Below are 23,179 nucleotides of genomic sequence, written 5' to 3' on the forward strand. Positions count from 1 at the left end.
AACATATTTTGTCACGTTGACCACTTTTTGATATCTTTCACAGAAAATGAGACATATGGGCTCAATGTTGACTGTTTGAATGGCTCTCATTTAATTTGTATTTGACAATTTGTAAGATTTGTTTATCTTTCTGGAAGTCAGATTTTGTATTGAAACTGGCGTTTTTAGGAAGTAAAAAACGGAAAGAATTTCTCCATTTTATGAAAATGATCGACAACTCTATACCGTTCATAGAAAAGTCAAAGTTGTCAACCACATTCACTTTGTGTGAAAATTCAAATGCTACCTTTATCAGCGCAAAGAATGATTCTGATTTGAATGAGACTGTTTCAGCAACTGATTAAGTTGTTAACAACACACAGTTTTACCTAATGCGTGGTATGTGACACTACAATACACACAAAATATATGTGATGCGTTTTTGCATCTAATCATAATGTTTTGAGGTATAAATAGGCGCATTAGTTTTAAACAAACCACTCTTAAAAACATGAAGTTGACTGTATTATTGTTTTCATTTGTTCAACTCACCTTCTCTTATAACTTTCTGGTTTTCTGTCCATTATTCGGTCATAGTCATACAACATACTTTGCTAAAATCGCTGATACTCTAACTGATGCAGGACATAATGTGGTATGTGGAGAACTGCCAGTATTTCTGAAACTTTAATTTTCAGACGTTTTTCACTCCTACAATCATACAAAGGTTTGCGAAACACATTTACGTCAAATCAACTAAAAATGTAATTCATCTGGAGCCAAGTGAGAAACTTGCAATTCTGGGGGACAAATTCGAGGAGGGAGACACTTCTAAATTCTGGACATCCGATTCCACAGTTTTTGAAATGCTTCCAATGATCGATACCTTCAATAGAGCATTTGAGGAACAAACTGTTGTTCTTGGGAGGAATCTAGAACTCCTTGATGAGCTCAAAGCTAAGAACTTTGACGCCATGATTTTTGAGAGCTTCGTTGATCCAGCTTATCGTGAGTTTCAGTATCGACAATAGATTTTTAACGATCTTATCTTCTCAGCTCTTCTCGATTACCTCCAAATCAAAACAATCCTACCTGCCACATCCATCGCTTTTGATGAAATGTTATCACATTCAATAGGAGAACCAATTATGACAAGTGCAGTTCCAGCACCAATGTCTGCATTTACTGATCAGATGACGTTCATGGAAAGAATCATTAACACAATAACCTCTCCTATCATGTACCTCATTATGCCAAAACGAAAGTTCAAATCTCTCCGTTTCCCTCATTCAACTATTGAAATTTCATCTCAAGAATCAATGAGTTCATTCGTTTTCACAAATTCCAATCCATATCTGGATTATGCTCGTCCAACAATTGAGAAAAATGTTCAAATCGGAGGAATTTCAGTGGATGTTGACCAACTAAAAAGTCAGAAAGTTAATAAGGAATGGGATGAGATTCTCAATTTGAGAACCAAAACAATTTTGGTTTCTTTTGGATCCATCATGTTGTCCAAGGATATGCCATTGGAAAACAGGTCAGATTTCGGTTTGTGAAAAATTCGGAAATTGAAAATCTTCAGAATAGCTCTGGCTTCTACTATGAAACAGTTCCCAGAAGTTACATTCATCTGGAAATACGAGTCAAATGACACTGATAGTTTTGCAAAAGGAATCGAGAATATTCATTTCTCCAACTGGATTCCACAAACTGCTCTTCTAGCGGATTTTCGTCTTTCTGCGTTCTTCACTCATGCCGGTTTAGGAAGTATCAATGAAGTCAGCTACTTGGGAAAACCAACAATATTGGTAAGGTCTCCAAAAAAGTAAAAATAGTTGATTTTCATTTCAGTGCCCAATTTTCGCTGACCAAATGAGAAACGCTCAGATGTTGGCAAGACACAACGGGTCTGTCGAAATATCCAAGTATGAATTGGGGCAGTCCCAGAAACTCCAGGAAGTGTTCAAGAAGATTCTTTATGATCAATCGTACACCACGGCATCGGAAAACTTGGCTCTCCAGTTAGCTAATCAGCCAGTCAAACCGAGAGAGTTATTGGTACGACATGCTGAATTTGCAGCAAAGTAAATTTTACATTAATTCTCAATCTGGAATTTTTGAATTCAGATTTGGACGTCTCCCATCTTTGGATCCATATTCACGTCACATGTCGTTCGTCTCCTACTTTCTTATCGATGTAGCTGCAACTATTTTCCTAATCTCATTATTGGTGTTTTATGTGTTCTTTAGGATCGCAAAACGACTAATCAATTATCTACCCATCACTCTGACCCCGGTCAAACATAAAACTAATTGAGTCTCTCCTACACAAAAACCACACTTTTAACTAAACATCCATTCCAATTGTGTACGGGTTTTCGATCTTTTAAATTTTTAGATAAGAAAACTGAAATGTTTTGATTACTTTTCAAAAAATAAATATTTGATGAAGTCATTTTGTGACTTCTTCTATGTTGACTCGGTTTTTATCTGACTTATAAAAAACTGAATTTTAAACCAAAAGTATTTTTTCAACGATTCTGAAAAACTGTTACTAAACCAGGTAAAATGACAGATCTGAAAACTACTCTTTTTAAAACAGATCGAAGGGATTTTAAGAAAAAAAAGTAGATTTTTGTTCAAAAACTGTGACTCTATTCATAGTGAACGAACGGTCCGTTAACAAGCCGTCAGCGGCCCGTTCGGGCCTCTTCAGTTGGCATCTTATCCGCCAGTTCCGCTTGGCTTGTGTATTAGGGGAATATTTTTCAGGAAGCCTGCGCTCCATCGCACTGGTAAAATGGCATAGTTTTTGAGTCTGGAAAACCTAATCCCCTCTACTTTTGGTGGGGACGGGCGGTGAAATTTGAATTTTAAAAATTTTTTTGATCTATTTTCTTCAATAAAACTTCATTTTTCATAGTTTTTCTTCGGTTTTTTGCCAAAAATATTAGAAAACTATAAAAAAGAAAGTTTTATTGAAGAAAATAGATCAGAAAATTGTTTTAAGCTCAAATGCCGCCGCCCGCCCCCGCCGAAAGTCGTGGGGGACTAGGTTTCCAGGACTCAAAAAACTCTGCCATTTTACTAGTGCGGTGGAGCGCAGGCTTTCTGTAAAATATTCCACTAATAATCGTGCAGTTTTGAGAGAATTTTTTAATTCTCATAATGTTTTATTGGTATCAGAATTTACAGAAAAAAACAATTTTCGGTCATCTAATCATTTTTCAGTTTTCCAAGTGCACCCATTACTTTTCGAACAAAACAAAAAACTAATACTACTACAAAAACTGCAATAGCTGAAATAAATGCAGTAACATCTAACAAATAATATTCAATGAAGCTCATGTTTCGAATATTGCAATCCAGTCCATGATGCTCCCCAAATCTGAAACCAATTATATAATTTCAATCATTCGAAAATTCAACTTACTGTGCAGCAAACTCCGCATGCCTCACCAACAGCTCTTTTGGTTTCATTGGTTGATTTTCCAGCCTTTTTGCCAAACTCAATGCATTTTTTGCTATACTCTTATCGAATAAAACTCTGTGAATGGCGGATCGTAGAGTTTCATAATCAGCTAAATCGAATTTCGTTATTTCGATTGACCCACTGTGTCGTGCCAACATTTTTGCATTTCGAAGCTGATCAGCAAACAATGGACACTTAAAAAAATTACATATTTCAAAAAATGTTGTTCCAAATCTTACCAAGATAGCGGGTTTTCCCAAATAACTGAGCTCATTGACACTTCCAAGCCCGCCATGCGTGAGGAAAGCGGATAGTCTAGAGTCTGCTGAAATTAGAGCAACAAAAATTGTGAGCGATAATACTTTTGGATTATTAATACCTACCTAAAAGAGCTGTTTGTGGAATCCATTTGCTGAAAACAATATTCTCTGCCTCCTGGGCAAAACTGGTTTCATCTGACTCATACTTCCAGATAAATGTGACATTTTTGAAGGATTGCATAACTTTTACAAAGTTCGCTCTGAAAATTTTCCTTAAAGGTTTTTTTCATAAAAATATATTTCCTCACTTATAAGAGTGTGGCATATAAATTGCTTTGAACATAGACCCAAATGAAACTAGGACAGTGTGAGGCCTTTGATCAAGTATCTTATTCCAGTTCTGTAAATTTTTTTTATTTCAAAATGTTGTCCCATGAAGTTTTTACCTCATCCACTTTTTCAGCTCTGAGTTTATTCACATTCACTGTCAAACCTCCAACCTGAATGGTTTTCGAAAGAAGTGGACGAGGAAAGTCAATATAAGGATTAGAGTTGATAAAAATGTATGGAGCACGATGATAGGCTGTCTGAAATTGAAAAAAAAAACTATAACAAATGAAACAGTTTTCAAACTGTTCACCTCAATTTCCAATGGCTTGGTTGGGTCCTGCAGTGTCGTCCATTTGGGATATTGAAGGATGATTTTTCCAAGGAAATACGAGATGGTGTTTGTTAACCGTTCTTGGAATGACATGATGTTCCCGAAGTTTGTGAAGTATCCTGAAAAACTAATTATTTCAAAATCTCTCGAATTTCGATTACCTGACAAATAGCTGGGATTAACTGGTTCTCCGGAAAGCTCTGCGAATTTATTGTCATGTGTCACAGAAGTCACTGGGATGAAGACTGGAATTTCTAGATATTCTTGAACGGCTTTTGCCATAAATATGAACGATTCAAAAATAATAACATCATATTTGGGTCGCTGAGTTTTGAGTTCATCCAGGATATGAAGATTCTGGCGTAGATTGGCATAAACCATTTCGAACATTTTCATAAATCCTTGGTAACTTGGAATAGTCTCCAGCATGCTTCCTTCCTTGGTCCAAAATCTGGAAAAGTCTCCGGATTCCATTAAGTCGGTTAAACGGTCAAGCTCTTCGTTTGACTGAAATATATAAGGTTTAGGTTAATCTATTTGAGGAAAATTCTTACATCGACATAAACTATATCCTTCGTTGATTTGGTGAAAGATTTGTCCCTGAATTTTGAATTAATAAGAATAGTGAGAACAGTCTGGAATAATTTTGAATTTAAATAATGAAATCTGGAACTTCTTCGTACCACATTATGTCCAGAATCAGACAACGCATCAGCCACTTTTCCCATAAAAGTGGAATGGCTATGTCCAAATCCGGGAGACACCACTAGATAATTGAACGCAGACACAGAAGATATCAAAAAGAGAATATGGAATAAACTAAGCATTTTGAAGTTTATTTGATGAATCAATGGGGGTTTCCTAGACACTTTATATAGGTCTGTCTGATAATATGTCTTTCTCTATCTTTTTTTGATCAACACAAGACGAATACAATTGAAAATTTGTAGTTTGTGACATGACGATTATACCGAAAGGCAGTTATAATGAAGTGAGTCAGACAGAAGTCACATATTCGAATCTGGGTATCACATAACTTTTATTGGCTCAATAAACTGTCTCATTTTTTGTTTCCAAGACGAAACAAACAATTTCCGGTCGATGGAAACGGGTATTGAACTATTCACGTGAAGAACATTTTGTGATTTTTACAGTTCAAAGAACCAGTAATCAAAAAAATCATCTTTTGGTGTATATCAATTGTTATTGAGTTTTGCTAGTTCAACAGACAAAAACTGGTTCATTTTTGTTGACATTTAAAAGGGCATTCTTTTTGGGAAAGTTCTAGTGGGAAAGTGCAAGACTGTCTTTTAATTAATAGAAGTTTATTTGATTGATCACAAATTGAAAGAATTTCAATAATAAGTGTAATTAAAGGTGGAATGTTTTAAAAGGTTGATAAGGGAATTTTTCAGCTAAGATTGCAATTCGGATAGGTATATTTGAAACATGCATACATGGATATTTTTCAGAGAATCAAATTTCGAATAAAACTAAAATTTATTACCATCATTGACAGATCAGGGATTGGCCGGGCCGCGTCGGTGGATCATGGTTTTCCACATGCAAACATTTTTTGACATTTCAGATATGTTCCAAATTATTTAATGACATTCCGTTTTTGTCGAGCGTTTTATTCGGCTGAAAATTTGTTTATTTTTATTGATTGAACTCAAAACTGTTTTCAAAAAACAGAAAAAAAATTACGGAAATCCCAGGCCGGGTTTTTTTTTCCTATAATCCAGGTCCCGGTCAATTTGCCTTACCTTTCATAGGGAAAACAAATTTTTCAAGTGGTTTGGAAAAAAATAGCTTCAATTTTTTCGATTTCATGAGATTTGAATTGAAAAACATTGCTTGGCTCGGACTCTGGACCCAGATCTTTCTTTTTTCAGAAAAACATCAAGACAATTCTGAATTTCTGATTCTTTTTTCGTTCTATTCCGAGATTCACAAAATGTCTCAGTTTTCCTTGGACAACTTCTAATCTTCAATGCATGGTAACGATGTTTTTCATGTGGTATCCACTTCCAAGAACGGTCCTCATACGTATTTTGCAAAGCCTTCATGGTCATTTTTTTTACTTTCAACATAAATTCTAGTCCCTTGTCTTTTTTAAACCTACATTTCATACGTCGCAAAGCATTTCTGAAATTCAATATCTTCTATGATCACTGGCTCAACACGTTTTGGCAAAAAAAGGTTTTGAACAACTTCACAGCTATCAAGTTTCTCGTCGTGTCTAATCAACGAAATGTGTAAAGTTTGCACTTCAAAAGAGTCATTTCACCAGTTTGATGGATGTAATCTCCCCCCAATGTTTCGCTTTTCATTGTTATCTTAAGAGACAAGAGATTTTCTTCTGGCCGTCACCAGCAAATCGACAGAAAAACCAATGTTGTTTTTGAGATTCTGTGTTTTACTCATTTCATTTGAATGAAATCTGGAATTGCGTGTTCAGTCTGAAAATTCGTGTGTTTTTTTCGTAACACCTACTACTTTATTTTTTCATCTTCTTCATCTCATATTTAATTGCTATTTTTGCTCTCTGTCACTTCGATTCCTGTCACGGTTTCCTGTGCTACTAACCCTCTCTCTCTCTCTCATTCCACTTTGGATTTTTCAAACCTGCACAGCTCCGTAAAGCTGTTTTTTCTTCCATTCCTACCAACCACTTATCCGTGAATTCTCCCGAAAAGTTTCTGAATAATTCACCGGGTGACATGAGGGACTGGCGCTGACTCTTTCTCTGTTGAATTAGCATTCGTTTTATGGACGGAACCAACGATTATCGTGTGCTTTAGTTTTAGTGGTCTCGCCGCGGCTACTCTTCTAGGTCCACTCTAAATTTATTAGATTTTTTGGGGTGGAAAGAGGAAGCAGCACCTCATTAAAGCAATGGATACTGCCACTTGACGCCTGATAATTGGAAAAAAAGCAATGGATACTGCCACTTGACGCCTGATAATAACGACGACTCATTGAGCAAACGGCGGTTGTGGAGTCCTACTCTCTCAATACACCTACGGGGGCCTTCGGAATTGAATTGAGACAGCCGCTTAGGCTGGTTTTCACTTCCTTCCCAACTTCATTTCTCTGTCTCAGAAGAAGATGATGATGATTCTTCTACTTTTCGTTTCCCTACTTCTTTTTCTCCCCGGTTTTACTGACTCGTTTTGCAGATAATAGAATAACAGACAAAACCAAATTGAGGAGGGCGAATGAGGAGTAGAGGGTGGTAGTTGGGGACAAGACGGAACAATATGTTGAAGGTCTCTTCCCGAAAAAACAGCACTTATCATCACTTGGCAGGGAACCTGGATTCTGGGAAAGAAAGTCCAGGAAGTTTGAACTTTATTGAATTTTACGTCTATCTGAGTACTTTTAGAAGTGGAGTACTTTTGAATATGAATCGTTCAATCGTATCTTGTTTCATCTTTCTCTAGTTTCATATTACGATTCTCTAATGAGAGTTCAATTCAGATCAAGTCTAATTCAAGCTATATTAGGCCGCAGAGATAACCGCTTTTGACTTAAAGGGGAATGACTTTTGACTTAAAAGGGAATCCGACAGAAAACTTTTTGTAATTTTTGCATTCAAATGTTCCCAAACTTATGTATTTTCATAAAATTACGATGCCATTATTTATTTAAAAATTTGGAATCTCTGAAAGCGCTGTCGAAAATGCAAGCAGGCTCAGTTCTCGTTCGAGTTGATTTCCTCCCGTTTTGACCAGTTTCAGCTTGGCCATCAAGTTTCCGATCACTTTGAAAATTTTGAAGGGTGTAAAACAGACCAAGATTGGAAGCTTTGCATTTGCAGAATTTTTTGAAAAATCCAATTTTTTGAAAAATCCTAGGTTTGTTTTACACCCTCCAAAATTTTGAAAGTGGTCACACTTGAATTCAGAGCACCAGCTTTCTGAAAATGATAAAAATGGCAGAAAATCAACTAAAAAATAACGTTTTTTATATCTTATTTACCGGTACTATTTATCAAGTTTTCTGAACATACGCTAAAACGAACTGAAAAGGGGTAACAAATCTTTCAAATTGCATGAGAAAGCATCGCTCACAGTCCGGAATTTTGATTTTTCTGAATTTTTTCTAAGTATTACTATGAAAATACATAACTTTGGAAAAATTTTAATGCAAAAAAATCACAAAAAAAAACTTGTATTTCCTTGTTTTCGAGTTTTTCCCCCGACCACCTAAACCAAGAGACTACCTATTTTTGTATCCCGTTTCGTTTAACTTTTCCGCAAAACAGGAATTTGCTTCTCACTTTTGCTTAGACTCGGATTCTCAATTTTTTAATTTCAGGTTCCTAAAATAAGTAAATCTGAAAGTGCACTCAGAGTTTTCATATTCTCCGTGAGAAAAAAAAAGAACTTCACCTCTTCTCCTTATTCTTTCCCCGCCAAACTCCAAAGCTTCCGCTACTTTTACTATACCCCGAGCACCACAAAGATAATGACGTTTTTCCGGAGAGACGGTTCCTGTTCTTCCACCTCTCCATATCCTCATTTATACATTTCTTATGTCCGGGTCCAAAATGTTTATTCACACATTTTGGATTCCTGTTTTTTTTCAGTTTATATTCTTGATTTCCACCACTTCCAGATGGTGGAAAGGAGCCTGGAAAGAGACATAAACAATTCAAAAAAATTTTAGAGCACTTCATTCTGCTTTCTGTTCTGTATTTGACATCTGAAGCACTGCCTGCTTCTTCTTCTTTTTGTGTTCTAGCTCTTTTTTTCTATTCATGTCGCCCGCCACGTCATTAAAAATTAGTACCCCGAGATTCTTCTCACCTCATGCATACAACACAAAAGAAATATGAGTTCTTTTTTTTCAAAAAGAATGGTTGGAAAGAATCTGTCATGTGGAAAGAGGAGATGTTCTTAGAGTTCGTGAAATGAGCCCATTGTCTCTGACTAATGACTTTTATTCTGATTCATGCATTTCTCTCAAGTATCCTATTTCTAATCTTCCGACACTAATAGGACCTTCCGTCTGTCGGTAATTTATCGTCGGCAACTTTCTTTTTCTCTGATAACATTCCCATGAGTGTTCCTCTTCTTGTTTTTACAATAGAGAGAGAGAGAGAGAGAGAAAGAGCATAACGTTATTCTGGAGCGAAAGGGAGCACACGCCGTTTCCTTCCGGTGCCTAACCCGATTATCGTTATGAAGAAGATGATGTCGTCTTTCGAATACGTTGACAAACAAGCGCCAGGATCCTATTCTGAAAAGGATCCGGCGAGGATTCTGATTTTGATTCGAATGTTTGCTTGGGGCGATTCTCTCCCCCTATTTTTTGGTGCTCTTCTCGATTCATTACACACCCATCCATTTTCCAATTTCTACTACATCTTCGTCGTCTCCTCTGCTTACTCTTCTTCTTATTCGCTTGGCTCCTGGAAGAAGAAAAAAAAAGGAAGGAGACGAAGAGGACATCGTTTAGTATCTTTTAGGCATCTACTCTCGTAGTGGTGCCGCCCCCACTCTCTATATATCCCTGGTATTTTGTAAGGAGACAGATGTGATTTGTTTATTTTTTTCAGATTTTCCCCTTCCTTCGAGTTGAAGCACATCCCTGATGTGAATCATCGATGCGCCACGTCCCTTTTGCGACCCTATTTATCGTCATTATCAATGTGCAAATCACTTTCACACAATTGAACATCAGGGTAGGTCTGACCCAATGGGTTGATATCACATTAAGATCTAAGGATTAATGATTTTTTTGGATTTCAAAATTCTGGCATACGGTAGAACCGCAAACAAGAAGATTCTTAGTTCGAATCCTTAATATTTGTTTATTCAGAAAATCCAAACCAACGACAACACTCGCCGACAACAACAACGAAACCAGAGGAAATCGGAAAGCTTCGATCACTACTCCCATCTGACAGACACTGGAGAAGTCAATGATCAACTTAAATACTACACTCACAGTTTCGAGCAAAAAGTTCGAGAAGCGGTTCGAGACGAGGAGTACATGCTCAAAAATTTGTGGTACGATCCGGATTACGTGATTCATGATCTATGTGAACCACACAAGTCGGGTGGACAGACGGGTGAATTGATTTGGTAAGGAGAAGAATCCTTTAAATCTTCCAAAACAATATCTTTCAGGTCCGAATCAGGTGACCGTCTGCTAAAAGTTATTGGAAACGGAGTTGTTGAAGACGGGTATAATATGTTTATGGCACCGGGACAGTCGCAGGGAAAACGGACAGATGTACACGTAGCAGTTTATATTGAGTCTATGTCATCATTTAAAGCACAGTCTATGGATTTTGAAGTTGATATGTATTTGGCAATGGGATGGTTTGATAGGCGTTTGGCTCACAATTGTACACATCCAATCTTGGTGACCAGTAAAGTGAGTTGAATTCAATTATGTCACAAGCAATCGGGGGATGTTTAGAACCACGTGCTACGTTACGAGTTTGTGAAACCAATTGAACATTGCCGTAAACGCTAATAGACCAACAGCCCCAACTTTCAACTTTGAGCTCTTATATCTCGGTTCCTGTGATAGTTATCAAAAACTTGTTTACTAATAAAATGTTTATCATAATATCAAAAATATTTTTGTCAGTTGACTATTTTTTGATATCATTCACAAGAATTGAGATACAGTACCGGTCAATAAGATATACAAAAACGTGTTTTCCAGTTGGTTTCGGTCATTTACAAGAGTCTGGAGCTTGACTATCAAGTTTCGTATCACTTTGGAAATTTTAGTGGTTAAAAAACAAACTTAGGTTAAGAACTTTGAATTCGCAGAAATTTTTGAAAAGTTCTAATTTGATCTATTTGCCGAGTTCTGAAGGACACCTGCCTTTTTCACATTTTCAGTACAAAAACACGAAAAATATGGTGTTCTTCAAAAATCGCCAAATAGCTGAAAAACTAGGAATTTTTACAAAATTTTCAATCTATTTATGTTTTACACCCTCTGAAATTTTCAAAGTGATTAAAAATTCGACAGACGAGCTCCAGAATGGGTAAAACGCCGAAAATTAACTAAAAATGCTGTATCTCGGTTCCTGTGAAAGATATCAAATTTTGTTCACTAATAAAATGTTTATTATAGTATCAGACATATTTTGTCAGTTGGCACATTTTTGATATCTTGCAGAGGAATTGAGATAATTGAGTTCAAACATGACAGTGCGGGAGGCCCTTATATTACAGGTTTTAGGGTAGTTAGAGTCAACCTGAAAGTATGTGATAAATAGCAGATTATGTTTCCAGCTCATAGCCGAAAGAATGTGGTATCCTGACTTATATTTTGTCAACTCGAAATACGCATATCTTCAAGAAGTGACCACTCCCAACCTAATGGTCATTGTCTATCCAGACGGACTCATCTTCAAAACAATGCGCCTAGATGTAACACTTTCGTGTATGATGGACTTGAAGCTATTCCCACTGGACTATCAGGAATGCCCATTGACCATTCAGAGTTGTGAGTTCTTTCCTTTTTTTTGTGATGCATAGTGTTAACAACATTTTACAGTTGCTTATATCGAACAAATTGTGAATTTGACATGGCGAGATGATCCTCCGAATTTTCCCATTGGATTCAACCCCGACATCAAATTGAATGATATGCAAATTACCAACAAACGATTTATTAAATGTGCGGGACCGTATCCAATGTTTAGAGGAGAGGGCTTTTGGAGCTGTATCCAAGGATATATAGTTATGAAACGTCTAGTCCTATTCCACATCATTCAAACCTACATTCCAACAGGTAATCTTTGAATTCTTTCTTTTTTATGTCTTCCCTTCCCTTTCACATAAATAGAGAATACAATAAAAATTGAAGGGATGCTCGTGTCAATTTCATGGATGTCATTCTGGCTGGACCCTCGTGCCAGTCCCGCCCGTATCTCCCTTACAATCACCTCATTACTCACTTTGACAACGATGAGCAATGGAGCAAGACAAGACCTTCCGCAGGTTTCCTACATCAAAGCACTGGATATTTGGTTGACATTCTCGCAAGCTCTCATATTTTTGGTGCTTTTGGAGTACTCATTTGTCTCGTATTACATGACGAAACGAACTACAAACTGTTCACATAGGAACCTGTTTTATGAGGAAAGGGTACAAGAATGTAAAAGGGAGGAGAAGGCTCGGAAGTCACTTGTGAACAATAATAAGACTGCAAACTCCAATAACACCGAAGGATCTGATTTAAACCGAAATAAGAAATCGCAGCAGTTTTCATTGACTCATGGAATTTCATCTTGTCTCAGCGAGTCATCGGTACGAGTTTTCAGAAAACTCGTTTATTCATTTCAATCGATTTTCAGGCACTGATGGCTCCGGTTCCTGCTCGCTTGTTTCCAAAGTTTGACGCCAAGAAGCCATGCGGTGCGTGTTCGGAGAAGAACGAACGGATAGCAGTCAAAATTGATGAATGTTAGTTGTTGATGGATATGACACGGATAAAAAACAATATTTTCAGATAGCCGCTGGCTGTTTCCCACTGTCTTCACGATATTTTGTGTTTGCTACTGGCTCTACTTCACTTGGCGATCATCTGCTTCGGAAGGCTGACACTTGGATAATTGTGTTATGTGTATCAAAAAGCAATAATTCCTTTGGTTTTCATATGTCTTTATGATAGAAGAACTGTTGAAAATAAATATGAACATATTATTTTAAAAACCGGAGGTTGAAAAAAATGCTCGGGCTACTGTAGTTTTCTCCGTCCACAATTATCGCTCTATAACTGTTATAAATTGGAGCTACGATAATAATTACCTTTGCAATAGTTTCGTTTATTTCTTTAGGAATATCGAGAATTTCGATGTTAAGTTTCGTTTTTATTTTTTTTCGGATTTTACAAGCCTATTTACAAGCCTAAATACAATCGTTTTTGTCTTCTCTAGTGTGCTGTGTCGATTGTTGACAATCGACAAAAATCGACGAAAATCGTTAAAATCGGTGTCGATTTCGTCGACTCGATCAAAAATCGACATTCAAAAAGTCGACAGAAAATCGACTTTTCAAAAGTCGATGAAAGCGAAAATCGACAACAGTCGATTTTTGTCGATTTTGAATCGACTCAAAATCGACAAGAATCGACGAAAAATCGACGAAAAAATCGACTTTTGTCGACTTTATTGTCCGAGAGGACTACACCGCCGGTGACCTAGAAACTGCCTGTGGCCGGGGTATTTTTCATGAAAAACAGGCATTTTTCATCGAATTTTCTACTGAAAAACCGTATTTTCCTTGTTTTTTTTGGGTGTTTTGTTTTTTTTCTGTTTCATTTATGACATTCTTGCTTATTGCAGATGAATTCGTCACAAAATCAATCTAAAGCGTGGCGATACTTCGAAAAACAAAATAACGGACAAACTGTGACCTGTAAACTGTGCGGAAGGAGCATAAAGTGTTCCATTCTTCGACCACAACGATGCATCAGCACTTAAACAGTCACCACGAGAAAGAAGTTGTAGAAATGGAAAGATCGGTAAGCAGAAAATTATATATTTTTCGTTAAATTCTTAATCTTAGATAGTACATAAAGATCAAGAGCCATGGCATCAAATAATTGGAAAAAATCACTTTGGAGTAAGATATTAAAGCTTATTTTTCCTCAAAATCTGATTTTTCTTTAGATCTACGAAGAAGAATACGTCGACAACAGAAGAGTACGAATATGATGACGAGAATGATGACTCAGAAGGCGTAGAATATTACGATTCCAGAGAGCATAACTATGATACTTTTGAAAACGATTTGGCCCAAATAATGAAACATTAATTCCTTATGCTGAACTTTGTTCTGCTGTTTCTTCTCTTTTTCAAAATTTGTCGCTTTGAATTTTCTTCTAATTTCCTTGCCATCTTCTGAATACTGATTTTCTATTTTGTACCCCGTTGAAATTAAGTTTTACACTATTTGTTTTTTATTCATAAAAATAAAGTTGTTACTCTACACAAAAATGATTTCTTCAAAAAATTAGAAAAAAATTTTCTCGAAGTGAAATTTTACTTTGTAGTCCGGAAAAGTCGATTTTTCGTCGACTTTTGTCGATTTTTCTGTCGATTTTAAGTCGACGCAAAATCGACAAAAGTCGATTCTTGTCGATTTCTGTCGATTTCCGTCGACGCAAAATCGACAAGAATCGATTTTCGTCGACTGAAAGTCGACAAAAATCGACAACGAAAAGTTCGATTTTTATCGACAATAGTCTTGTCGAATTGTTGAATGTCGACTGTGTCGATTTTCAAAGTCGACAAAAATCATCGATTTTCGAGTCGACTCGGCACTCTAAGTCTTCTCCTCTTTTTTCTCCGAAAAATATTTATCGTCGAGTCGCGTGCCTTGCAGATAAAGTGTTTGCACCGTCAGTGGAAAATTGAAAATTTGCGAATTTATTTTTTGTGTTGCAACTTGCTTTTCTTTCATATTTCAAATTAACTTATTATCCCATCTCATTTATATTTATTTTTCAGACGAAGGATTTAAGCCTAAAAATCACTTCTCATGACTTCAATCATAAAACTAAAAGTGTTTTCTGGGGCAAAAGATGAGGGACCGCTCTGTTATCTGCTGCAGGTGGACAATGATTACATTCTATTGGATTGTGGATGGGACGAGCGATTTGAATTGAAATACTTTGAAGAACTGAGGCCTTACATTCCAAAAGTGAGTTCTAAATAACATTCCCATCATGAATATAATCATTTTTCAGATAAGCGCAGTACTAATATCTCATCCGGATCCTCTTCACCTCGGTGGTTTACCATATTTAGTAGCAAAATGCGGGTTAACAGCTCCGGTATATTGTACAGTGAGTTGATATTTGATAATCCGCATTTCAAAATCATTTGATAATCCGCATTTTAAAATCTCAAATGTTTCATTCCAGGTACCAGTCTACAAAATGGGTCAAATGTTCATCTACGATTTAGTCTACAGTCACTTGGATGTTGAAGAATTTCAACATTATTCGCTGGACGACGTTGATATGGCATTCGAAAAAGTCGAACAAGTAAAATATAATCAGACTGTTGTTCTGAAAGGAGACTCTGGTGTGAACTTCACAGCAATGCCAGCAGGACACATGATTGGAGGATCGATGTGGAGAATTTGTCGAATTACTGGAGAAGATATTATTTACTGTGTGGATTTCAATCACAGAAAAGATCGTCATCTCAGTGGATGCTCCTTTGATAACTTCAATCGACCGCATTTGCTGATCACTGGTGCTCACCACATCTCCCTCCCACAGATGAAACGGAAGGATCGAGATGAGCAATTGGTTACAAAGATTCTAAGGACGGTTCGACAGAAAGGAGACTGCATGATTGTTATCGATACTGCTGGAAGAGTTCTTGAACTTGCATATCTTTTGGATCAGCTATGGGCAAAGTAAGATATCTCAGTTTTTCTATTATTAGTAAATATTCAAACAAAAATATTTCAGCCAGGATGCGGGTCTTTCAACATATAACCTTGTTATGATGTCTCATGTTGCCTCCTCTGTTGTTCAATTTGCAAAATCTCAATTAGAATGGATGGATGAGAAACTCTTCAGATACGATTCCAGTTCAGCGAGATACAATCCATTTACTCTGAAAAACGTAAACCTTGTTCATTCACATCTCGAATTGATAAAAATCAGATCGCCTAAAGTCGTTTTATGCAGTAGTCAAGACATGGAGACTGGATTTTCCAGAGAGCTCTTTCTTGATTGGTGTGCTGATCAGAGAAACGGTGTGATTCTGACAGCGAGACCAGCGTCGTTCACATTAGCCGCTCGGCTCGTTGAGCTTGCCGAACGGGCGAACGATGGCGTACTTCGAAACGAAGATAAACATCTTAGTCTGTTGGTAAGGAAGAGGGTACCATTGGAAGGAGAAGAACTGTTAGAGTACAAGCGGAGGAAAGCAGAACGAGATGCCGAAGAAACGAGGATTAGAATGGAGAGAGCCAGAAGACAGGCTCAAGCAAACGAGAGTGATGACAGTGACGATGATGATATCGCTGCTCCAATTGTTCCAAGACTCTCTGAGAAAGACCACCGATCGTTTGATGCTATTGAGAATGACTCACATTGTTTCGATATTATGGCTAAATGGGATAACCAGCAAAAGTGAGTTCTTTCTCTTTAAAAAGTTATTTTCGTTCAAAAAATCGAAGCTGGGCTAGAGAAACGCCGGTGGTTATGGCCGAAAGTCCCCCAACGACAATTACCGTAACATAAAAATGTTTACATTTTGTGGATTTTTGTGTGTTTTCAGCCATTTTTGGCTATCAGACTGGGGAAAAATAACAAAAAAAAAGACGAGAATCAAGAAAATCAATCCTGAAAAAAATTTTAGGTTACGGTAGCTGTCATTTTGGGATCTTCGGCGACGGTCACAGCTCCGATGTTTTGTATCAGAATAGTAATAAAAAGTTTACCTACTTGATTTTCAGAGCATCATTCTTCAAATCAACGAAGAAATCGTTTCCCATGTATCCCTATATTGAGGAGAAAGTGAAATGGGATGATTATGGAGAAGTTATCAAACCTGAAGACTACACTGTGATTTCTAAGATTGATATGAGGAAAGGCAAGAATAAGGATGAGCCAGTGGTTGTTCATAAGCGAGAAGATGAGGAAGAAGTGTACAATCCAAACGACCACGATGAAGAGATGCCGACAAAGTGTGTAGAATTCAGAAACCGTATTGAAATTAGTTGTCGTGTAGAATTCATAGAATACGAAGGAATATCTGATGGAGAATCGACTAAGAAAATGCTCGCTGGTCTGATGCCTCGCCAAATCATTATTGTTCATGGATCGAGAGACGATACACGTGATCTCTACGCCTACTTTACTGACAACGGATTCAAGAAAGATCAACTCAATACACCAGTGGCGAATGAACTAATCGACGCATCTGTAGAATCATTCATCTATCAAGTATCGTTGAGTGATGCTCTGTTGGCAGAAATCCAATTCAAAGAAGTGTCAGAGGGTAATAGTTTGGCATGGATTGATGCGAGAATTCAGGAGAAGGAAAGCATTGATAACATGCTGGTCGCCGGAGCTTCCCAGTTGACGATAGAAGACAGTTTACAAGAAGATGCCGTGGAAGTTGTGGAAGAAGATGTCATCCCAATGGAAACGGTAAGCTTTTGTAGCTTGAAGAATTTCCCTTAAATGGTGTTTGGAGTTTCAGGATGATCAAAACAAACAAGAGGCTTCTGAAGAAAATGTTGCTGAAGGAGAAAAATCAAACGGTCAAAGTAAAGAGAATGACGAAAACGCGAGTTCAATTCCAATCGAGACACAACCCAAGATTCGTGGAACTCTCATTCTTACCCCTCTTCCCAAGAAACAGATTCCTGTACATCAAGTAATTTTTTCAGGGTTTTTGCTTCCAGACAACTTCAATTCTAAAAATAGAAAACTTTCAAAAATTCGTATAATCCCTCTTGTCACCCATTACGTAAACAGCCTCTCTCTCTTCACCTAAATTTTCCCATATCAGTCACAAATTTACTGATGCTTTTCAATAATCGTGGGCGCATAGATTGTTCTTTGCTTTTGTTCTTGTTTTGCGTCACAGAAAGTGCACTTGCGTATGTTCGAGAATATTTGGCGGGGAAGTCGAATATTCAAAAGTCATATAGTTTTTTGATTTCAGGCGATTTTCGTCAACGATCCAAAACTTTCGGAATTCAAAAACTTGTTGGTCGACAAAGGATACAAGGCAGAGTTTTTCAGTGGAACTCTTCTTATCAATGGAGGTGAGAAGACACAACAAATTGGCACGGTGCCAATTGTATTTTTTGCAGGAAAGTGTTCGATTCTCGTGGAGAGACTGGATTCCAAATGGAGGGTGCTTTCACAAAAGACTTTTACAAACTTCGGAAGTTGTTCTACGACCAGTTTGCTGTTTTGTAAATGATGATCTCATATAATTTTAACAGATTTCTTTACACTTTTCGAGTAAAATTTTATTTTTCAAGGAAGTTATTGCTTGTGTTGCTTTCTATTTCAGACGCCACTCTATACATTCGTCGGAAAAAGCCGTCAATGTCCCGGAAATATATGAACATTTTGCCGAGAGAAAGGACTCGTAAAAAGGAGGAATTTGTGCTTTGAGCCATTGCAATATAATTTCTTTTTTGTTTTCAAATTTAAAGCAAGAAGCATGTGATTAGAAGTTATTCTATTTAGATTAATTCAAATACAACACCTACACTTATTACATTTCACAAACAGACACTGTACTATTTTTCATTGTTTTGGGGGGGGGGGGGGGGGGGGAAGAGATGACGTGTGCATTCAAAAATACCAATACAGATTATGCAGACAAAGTTATGCAATATCAAAACACAAGATTAGTAAGAAAAATGCAACAAAATGAGCCTGGAAGTTTCAAATTTTACTGGTTTTTTTAGTTACTCTTATAGTGTTTCCGGAAAAACCGAATTTTTATAGCAGACAATCTAAAAATAGCTCTCTCTGAAAGTTTCTCCGATATTTTGCTTTGCGTTTTGATTTCTCTTCTTATCTAAAATAAAAAGTCACGAAATATGTGACCGGAAATGAGAAAAATTAATAAAAATGATCCTGAAGAATCTGGAAAATCGATGAAACAAAATCATTAATACATAAAAATTGTTTTCTTTTTCGTTCAAGAGGGGTATAATAAAAACTGGAGTGCTGAAAATTGTTTTTAAAAACCTTTATTCTTAAGTTTTAAATTCAGACGAAGAAAGATAAAAAATCAGAAATGTGAAATAGAAACCGCGGAGGTCCCACAACGGCAACTACCGTAACCCAAAAATATTTTTCCGGATTTATTTTCTCTATTTTCGTGCGTTTTCAGTAAATTTGTTCAATGCCAAAAAATTTTCCCGACTTTTCTCGGGAAAAGTAACAGAAACCCCGACGAAAAGCACGAAAATCAAGAAAATAAATCCTGAAAATACAATTGTTAGGTTACTGTAGTTGTAGTCGTGGGACCTTCCGCCAGGGCTACTTCCACAGCTCCGATGTTCTGTACCAGAATAATACTAGTTACTAAAAATAATTTCCTTTCGATCTTTGAATCTCCAACACGTTTACTGTATCACTGATAATGTTTCCGGCATAATATTGACTAATAATACCTTTTATTTATCAAGCCCCTATTGTTTTGTTCAGTGTCACAAGGACTACAATAGACTGAAACTACAAAAAATATTAAAGTTTTGTATTTCATACAATAGATCCTTTTCATCCTAAATACTCACATTTTGAGCTAAACTACCTCAATTTTTATAAGAGGTAACAAAAATCTGTCAATTGATAAAATTTTTTCATAATATTACCAACATTTTATTAGTTGATACATTCTTGATATCTCTCATAGGAATTGAGATAAATTGAGCTCAAAGTACAAGTATGGGACGGTCTTCTATTAGAGTGTGTACGGTATAATACAATAGATCCCGTCTACAGTAATTTTTTATTTCCTACAGTACTTTTTGAAAAGTCAAGGAAGTTTTCGAATCTTCATTTTTCTAGAACTACAGTAACCCTTTTCAAATGTGGACTTTGTGGTAAACGTCACAGAGTACAAGTTTCAAAAACTTCCCGAATTTTAACACCACGTGTTCATCGAGAGAACCAGCCATCAACTTTCTAAAAATTCTATTGTTCACCCTTGCGTACTTTCTCGGTACTTGGCTCCTCACCGTTTCTTTTCAAAATGTTTTTTTCCGCTTTGTCTCGATTCGATAAGAACTGTATCAACTACTTCTTTCTCCACTCTTCCCACCTTTTTTCGGATTCTCCACCTACTTTTCTTTCGTCGGCCGAGGAGGCAAAGATAAAACTAGAAAAGGTCTATAAAACGAGAGAACGGTGGTCATTTGTCTCCACAGTCACGACGGAGAAACATGATGGATATTGTGCTCGACGTCGTCACGTCTACATTAGCTTCGGCAGTTAATTTACAAGACTTTCGAGTGAGTTACAGTAATCTTTTATTTTTCAAAGCGTTTTGTTCCAGCATGTCTTCCTTTGGGCGCTAATAGTTGGAATATGTCTCGCTTTTCTACTTGGATTTGGTATGGGAGCCAATGACGTGTCAAATGCATTTGGTACTTCTGTTGGCTCTGGAGCTCTCACCCTGGTTCAAGCCTATTTTCTTGCCACGATATTTGAAACTCTTGGAGCAGTGCTAGTTGGTTATAATGTGATAGATACAATGAGAAAAGGAGTTGTGGATGTAGCTGTATATAACAATTCTGCTGGAGATTTCATGGTTGGACAAGTTGCTGCATTAGGAGGAACAGCCACGTGGCTTCTCATCGCCACATTCCTCCATCTTCCGGTTTCTACAACTCATGCTGTCGTTGGAGCAACTCTTGGATACTCGATTGCCTGTAAAGGATTTCAAGGAATTCAGTGGATGATGGTTGTGAATATCATTGCATCCTGGTTCATCTCTCCAATTTTCTCTGGATGTGTCTCACTTCTTCTATATCTGTTTGTGGATCATGTTATTCTTAGAACGGTATATTTAGACATCCGGATACAGTAATCCTTCTCATTATTTCAGTCCAACCCAGTTCGTAACGGACTCATGTGGCTCCCGATTTTCTATTTCGTGTGTCTCGCATTCAATATGTTCATGATTTCTTATCAAGGCTCCAAAGTGCTCGACCTCTCTACAGTACCCCTTTGGATTGCAATTCTTACCAGTCTAGGCGCTGGAATCCTCGCAGCTGTTGTTTGTCATTTCTTAGTGGTCCCGAGGATTCGGAAATTCATTGCTAGTGAGTTTGAAGCTATTGATATTGGATTCTGAAACTAAGAATTTCTAGAAGGAAAAGAAACAGAGACTCGCGATTCCAACGCAAGCTCGATTGTGATTTCAATGTCAGAAGATCCGGAAATGAGTAAAACTGCAATCCAAAGCGGATTTACAGTCTCTATATGCACCAGTGAGACAGAAACTGAGCAATCTCCAGCAGAACCACCAGGAAGTAATACAGCGTTTATTAGCTACAGTAATCATTAAATGTTTTTTTTTCCAGAAGTCAAAGAGTTCTTCACTTGGCTCTTGCCTGACAAAAAACGAACAGAAAGTCCGGACACTTTGAGAATGTTCACTTCAGTCCAAACTCTGACTGCCTGTTTTGCCGGTTTTGCTCACGGAGCCAACGACGTCTGGTGAGTATACTTGCTCCGGAAAAGAGCACTGATGACCGTTCTTGAGACCAATTCTTATCTATATAATTCTCCTATACTTTTTTCTCACTTTTCGTAATTTATTTCGCTTCTTCTTATCAGTTATCAAACCCATTGATCACGAGCCGAATTTGATTTTGTTTCTAATTTCTCGGTAAACGTTTTTGGAAGAGAAAGACGTAGAAAGATTAAGAGTACATTGGGTTCATTGAGAGATTACGGTAGCCGATTTTTTTCAGCAACGCCATCGCTCCTCTCGTTGCTCTCATTGCGGTGTATCGAGATTTCGACGTCTACCAAAAGAGGGAGACTCCAATCTATGTACTTCTTTACGGAGTGTTGGCTATCTGTGTCGGGCTCTGGTGCCTTGGACACAAGGTAAACGAACCTTTGAAATAATTTAAAACCCATCAATCAAAAACGTTTTTACGAATTTAAAAAAATTGGAAAATATTATGTAGTTATCAGTGAAGCTAACTTTCACTAATCCGATTAACTCTTTGGCCGTTTGAGATCAGAAGAATATCAGTTAATGACCGTTGACTTTTTCGTAATTTTCTTTTTGCAGGTAATTCGGACAGTGGGTTCAAAAATGAGTGAAGTCAACCCGGCATCCGGCTTCTGTATCGAGTTCGGAGCAGCAGTTACTGCTCTCCTCGCCTCAAAACTCGGGCTTCCCATATCTACAACTCATTGTCTTGTTGGTGCAGTGGTTGCTGTTGGAAGTGTAAAAGCAGGAAGATCTATCGACTGGGGACTCTTCCGAAATGTTGCCTTCTCATGGATAGTCACCCTACCAGTCGCCGGAGGATTCGCTGCTCTCTACATGTGGCTCCTCCACTTCACAATCCCATCCCGCTATGCATAATTCTCAATTTCGATCTCTCTTATACTTGATTTATTTATGTACTGTGTAGTCTTTTAATTTTTTTAATACACACCCGTGAGTCTTAATCCACAATTTGAAAACAAAAATCAAAGTGTTAATAATAATGAAGCATCCGTGTTTTAACAATATCCGTTTTAATATCCCTCGTTTCAAATATCCTTTGCATATTCAGAGTTCCAGTCTCGATCGAAAGCTGATTGTAGCCTGTAACAGGACAATTACGAAATTTTGGTTAACGATAAGAATACAAACCTTTTCGTGGCAGCATCTTGTCGCACGACCATCCCAACTCCAGCTGTGCTGATGAAATAGTCTCCTGACCAATTTGATGTGCCTGCAATAGTTCATTTTGCACGTTTAGTTCCTGGTGTTTGGAAAATGTTCACTATTTCCATGACAACTTTTAGATCACTTGGAAGCAGTGTGTCTTTTCGAAAAAAATATTCTCGAGGAATTTTTCAGATTTTCTAAGCCACCAAATTAAATGAAATAGAATTGGTCTGAAATTCACCTGGTGTATTTTATTGGTCATTTCGACATGGTGGCCTAACTTTTGCAAGTTGAGTTTTCCAGGCCACTTAATTAAATAATTTAGAATTGGTCTGATATTCACCTGGTGTATTTTCTGAGTCACTTCGATATGGTGGCCAAACTTCTTAAAGTTGGGTTTTCTAGGCCACCAAAATGACCTAGAA

The 23,179-nt window shown here is 37.2% G+C and overlaps 6 protein-coding genes across 6 annotated transcripts in view; 4 read left to right on the plus strand and 2 right to left on the minus strand.

The window, feature by feature from the left end:
- Positions 1-490: 490 nt before the first annotated feature.
- On the plus strand, positions 491-2,299 carry Cbr-ugt-37 (the record flags this gene model as incomplete). The annotated part of the gene is made up of 6 exons (XM_002637340.1): positions 491-634; positions 678-987; positions 1,036-1,519; positions 1,565-1,790; positions 1,834-2,066; positions 2,110-2,299. The coding sequence occupies 6 exons, from the start codon at positions 491-493 to the stop codon at positions 2,297-2,299; spliced, it is 1,587 nt and encodes a 528-aa protein (XP_002637386.1).
- An 899-nt stretch (positions 2,300-3,198) lies between these two features.
- Cbr-ugt-41 lies at positions 3,199-5,202 on the minus strand (the record flags this gene model as incomplete). The annotated part of the gene is made up of 8 exons (XM_045237889.1): positions 3,199-3,370; positions 3,416-3,648; positions 3,694-3,769; positions 4,023-4,114; positions 4,161-4,301; positions 4,355-4,882; positions 4,930-5,010; positions 5,059-5,202. The coding sequence occupies 8 exons, from the start codon at positions 5,200-5,202 to the stop codon at positions 3,199-3,201; spliced, it is 1,467 nt and encodes a 488-aa protein (XP_045096669.1).
- A 4,787-nt stretch (positions 5,203-9,989) lies between these two features.
- Positions 9,990-13,704, plus strand: Cbr-lgc-39 (the record flags this gene model as incomplete). Its single annotated transcript, XM_045237890.1, has 9 exons — positions 9,990-10,067; positions 10,205-10,470; positions 10,516-10,765; positions 11,644-11,857; positions 11,909-12,145; positions 12,221-12,663; positions 12,711-12,800; positions 13,219-13,415; positions 13,701-13,704. 9 exons carry the CDS (start codon positions 9,990-9,992, stop codon positions 13,702-13,704), a joined length of 1,779 nt encoding a protein of 592 aa, XP_045096670.1.
- Positions 13,705-14,898: 1,194 nt separating this feature from the next.
- Positions 14,899-18,317, plus strand: Cbr-cpsf-2 (the record flags this gene model as incomplete). The annotated part of the gene is made up of 8 exons (XM_045237891.1): positions 14,899-15,060; positions 15,107-15,205; positions 15,284-15,786; positions 15,842-16,510; positions 16,837-17,533; positions 17,580-17,762; positions 18,054-18,156; positions 18,205-18,317. The coding sequence occupies 8 exons, from the start codon at positions 14,899-14,901 to the stop codon at positions 18,315-18,317; spliced, it is 2,529 nt and encodes an 842-aa protein (XP_045096671.1).
- A 1,981-nt stretch (positions 18,318-20,298) lies between these two features.
- Positions 20,299-22,463, plus strand: CBG19098 (the record flags this gene model as incomplete). Its single annotated transcript, XM_045237892.1, has 7 exons — positions 20,299-20,367; positions 20,412-20,918; positions 20,964-21,180; positions 21,229-21,390; positions 21,442-21,577; positions 21,835-21,973; positions 22,164-22,463. The coding sequence occupies 7 exons, from the start codon at positions 20,299-20,301 to the stop codon at positions 22,461-22,463; spliced, it is 1,530 nt and encodes a 509-aa protein (XP_045096672.1).
- A 170-nt stretch (positions 22,464-22,633) lies between these two features.
- CBG19099 overlaps positions 22,634-23,179 on the minus strand; it is a gene marked incomplete at both ends in the record, with an annotated part of 3,840 nt that continues 3,294 nt past the window's right edge. Inside the window, 2 exons of the mRNA XM_045237893.1 lie at positions 22,634-22,688; positions 22,737-22,818. Coding sequence (XP_045096673.1) covers positions 22,634-22,688; positions 22,737-22,818 — 137 coding nt within the window. The remainder of the gene's footprint in view (positions 22,689-22,736; positions 22,819-23,179) is intronic.

Source organism: Caenorhabditis briggsae, assembly GCF_000004555.2.
Source record: "Caenorhabditis briggsae complete genome, chrV, whole genome shotgun sequence".
Classification (NCBI taxonomy): Eukaryota; Metazoa; Nematoda; class Chromadorea; order Rhabditida; family Rhabditidae; genus Caenorhabditis; species Caenorhabditis briggsae.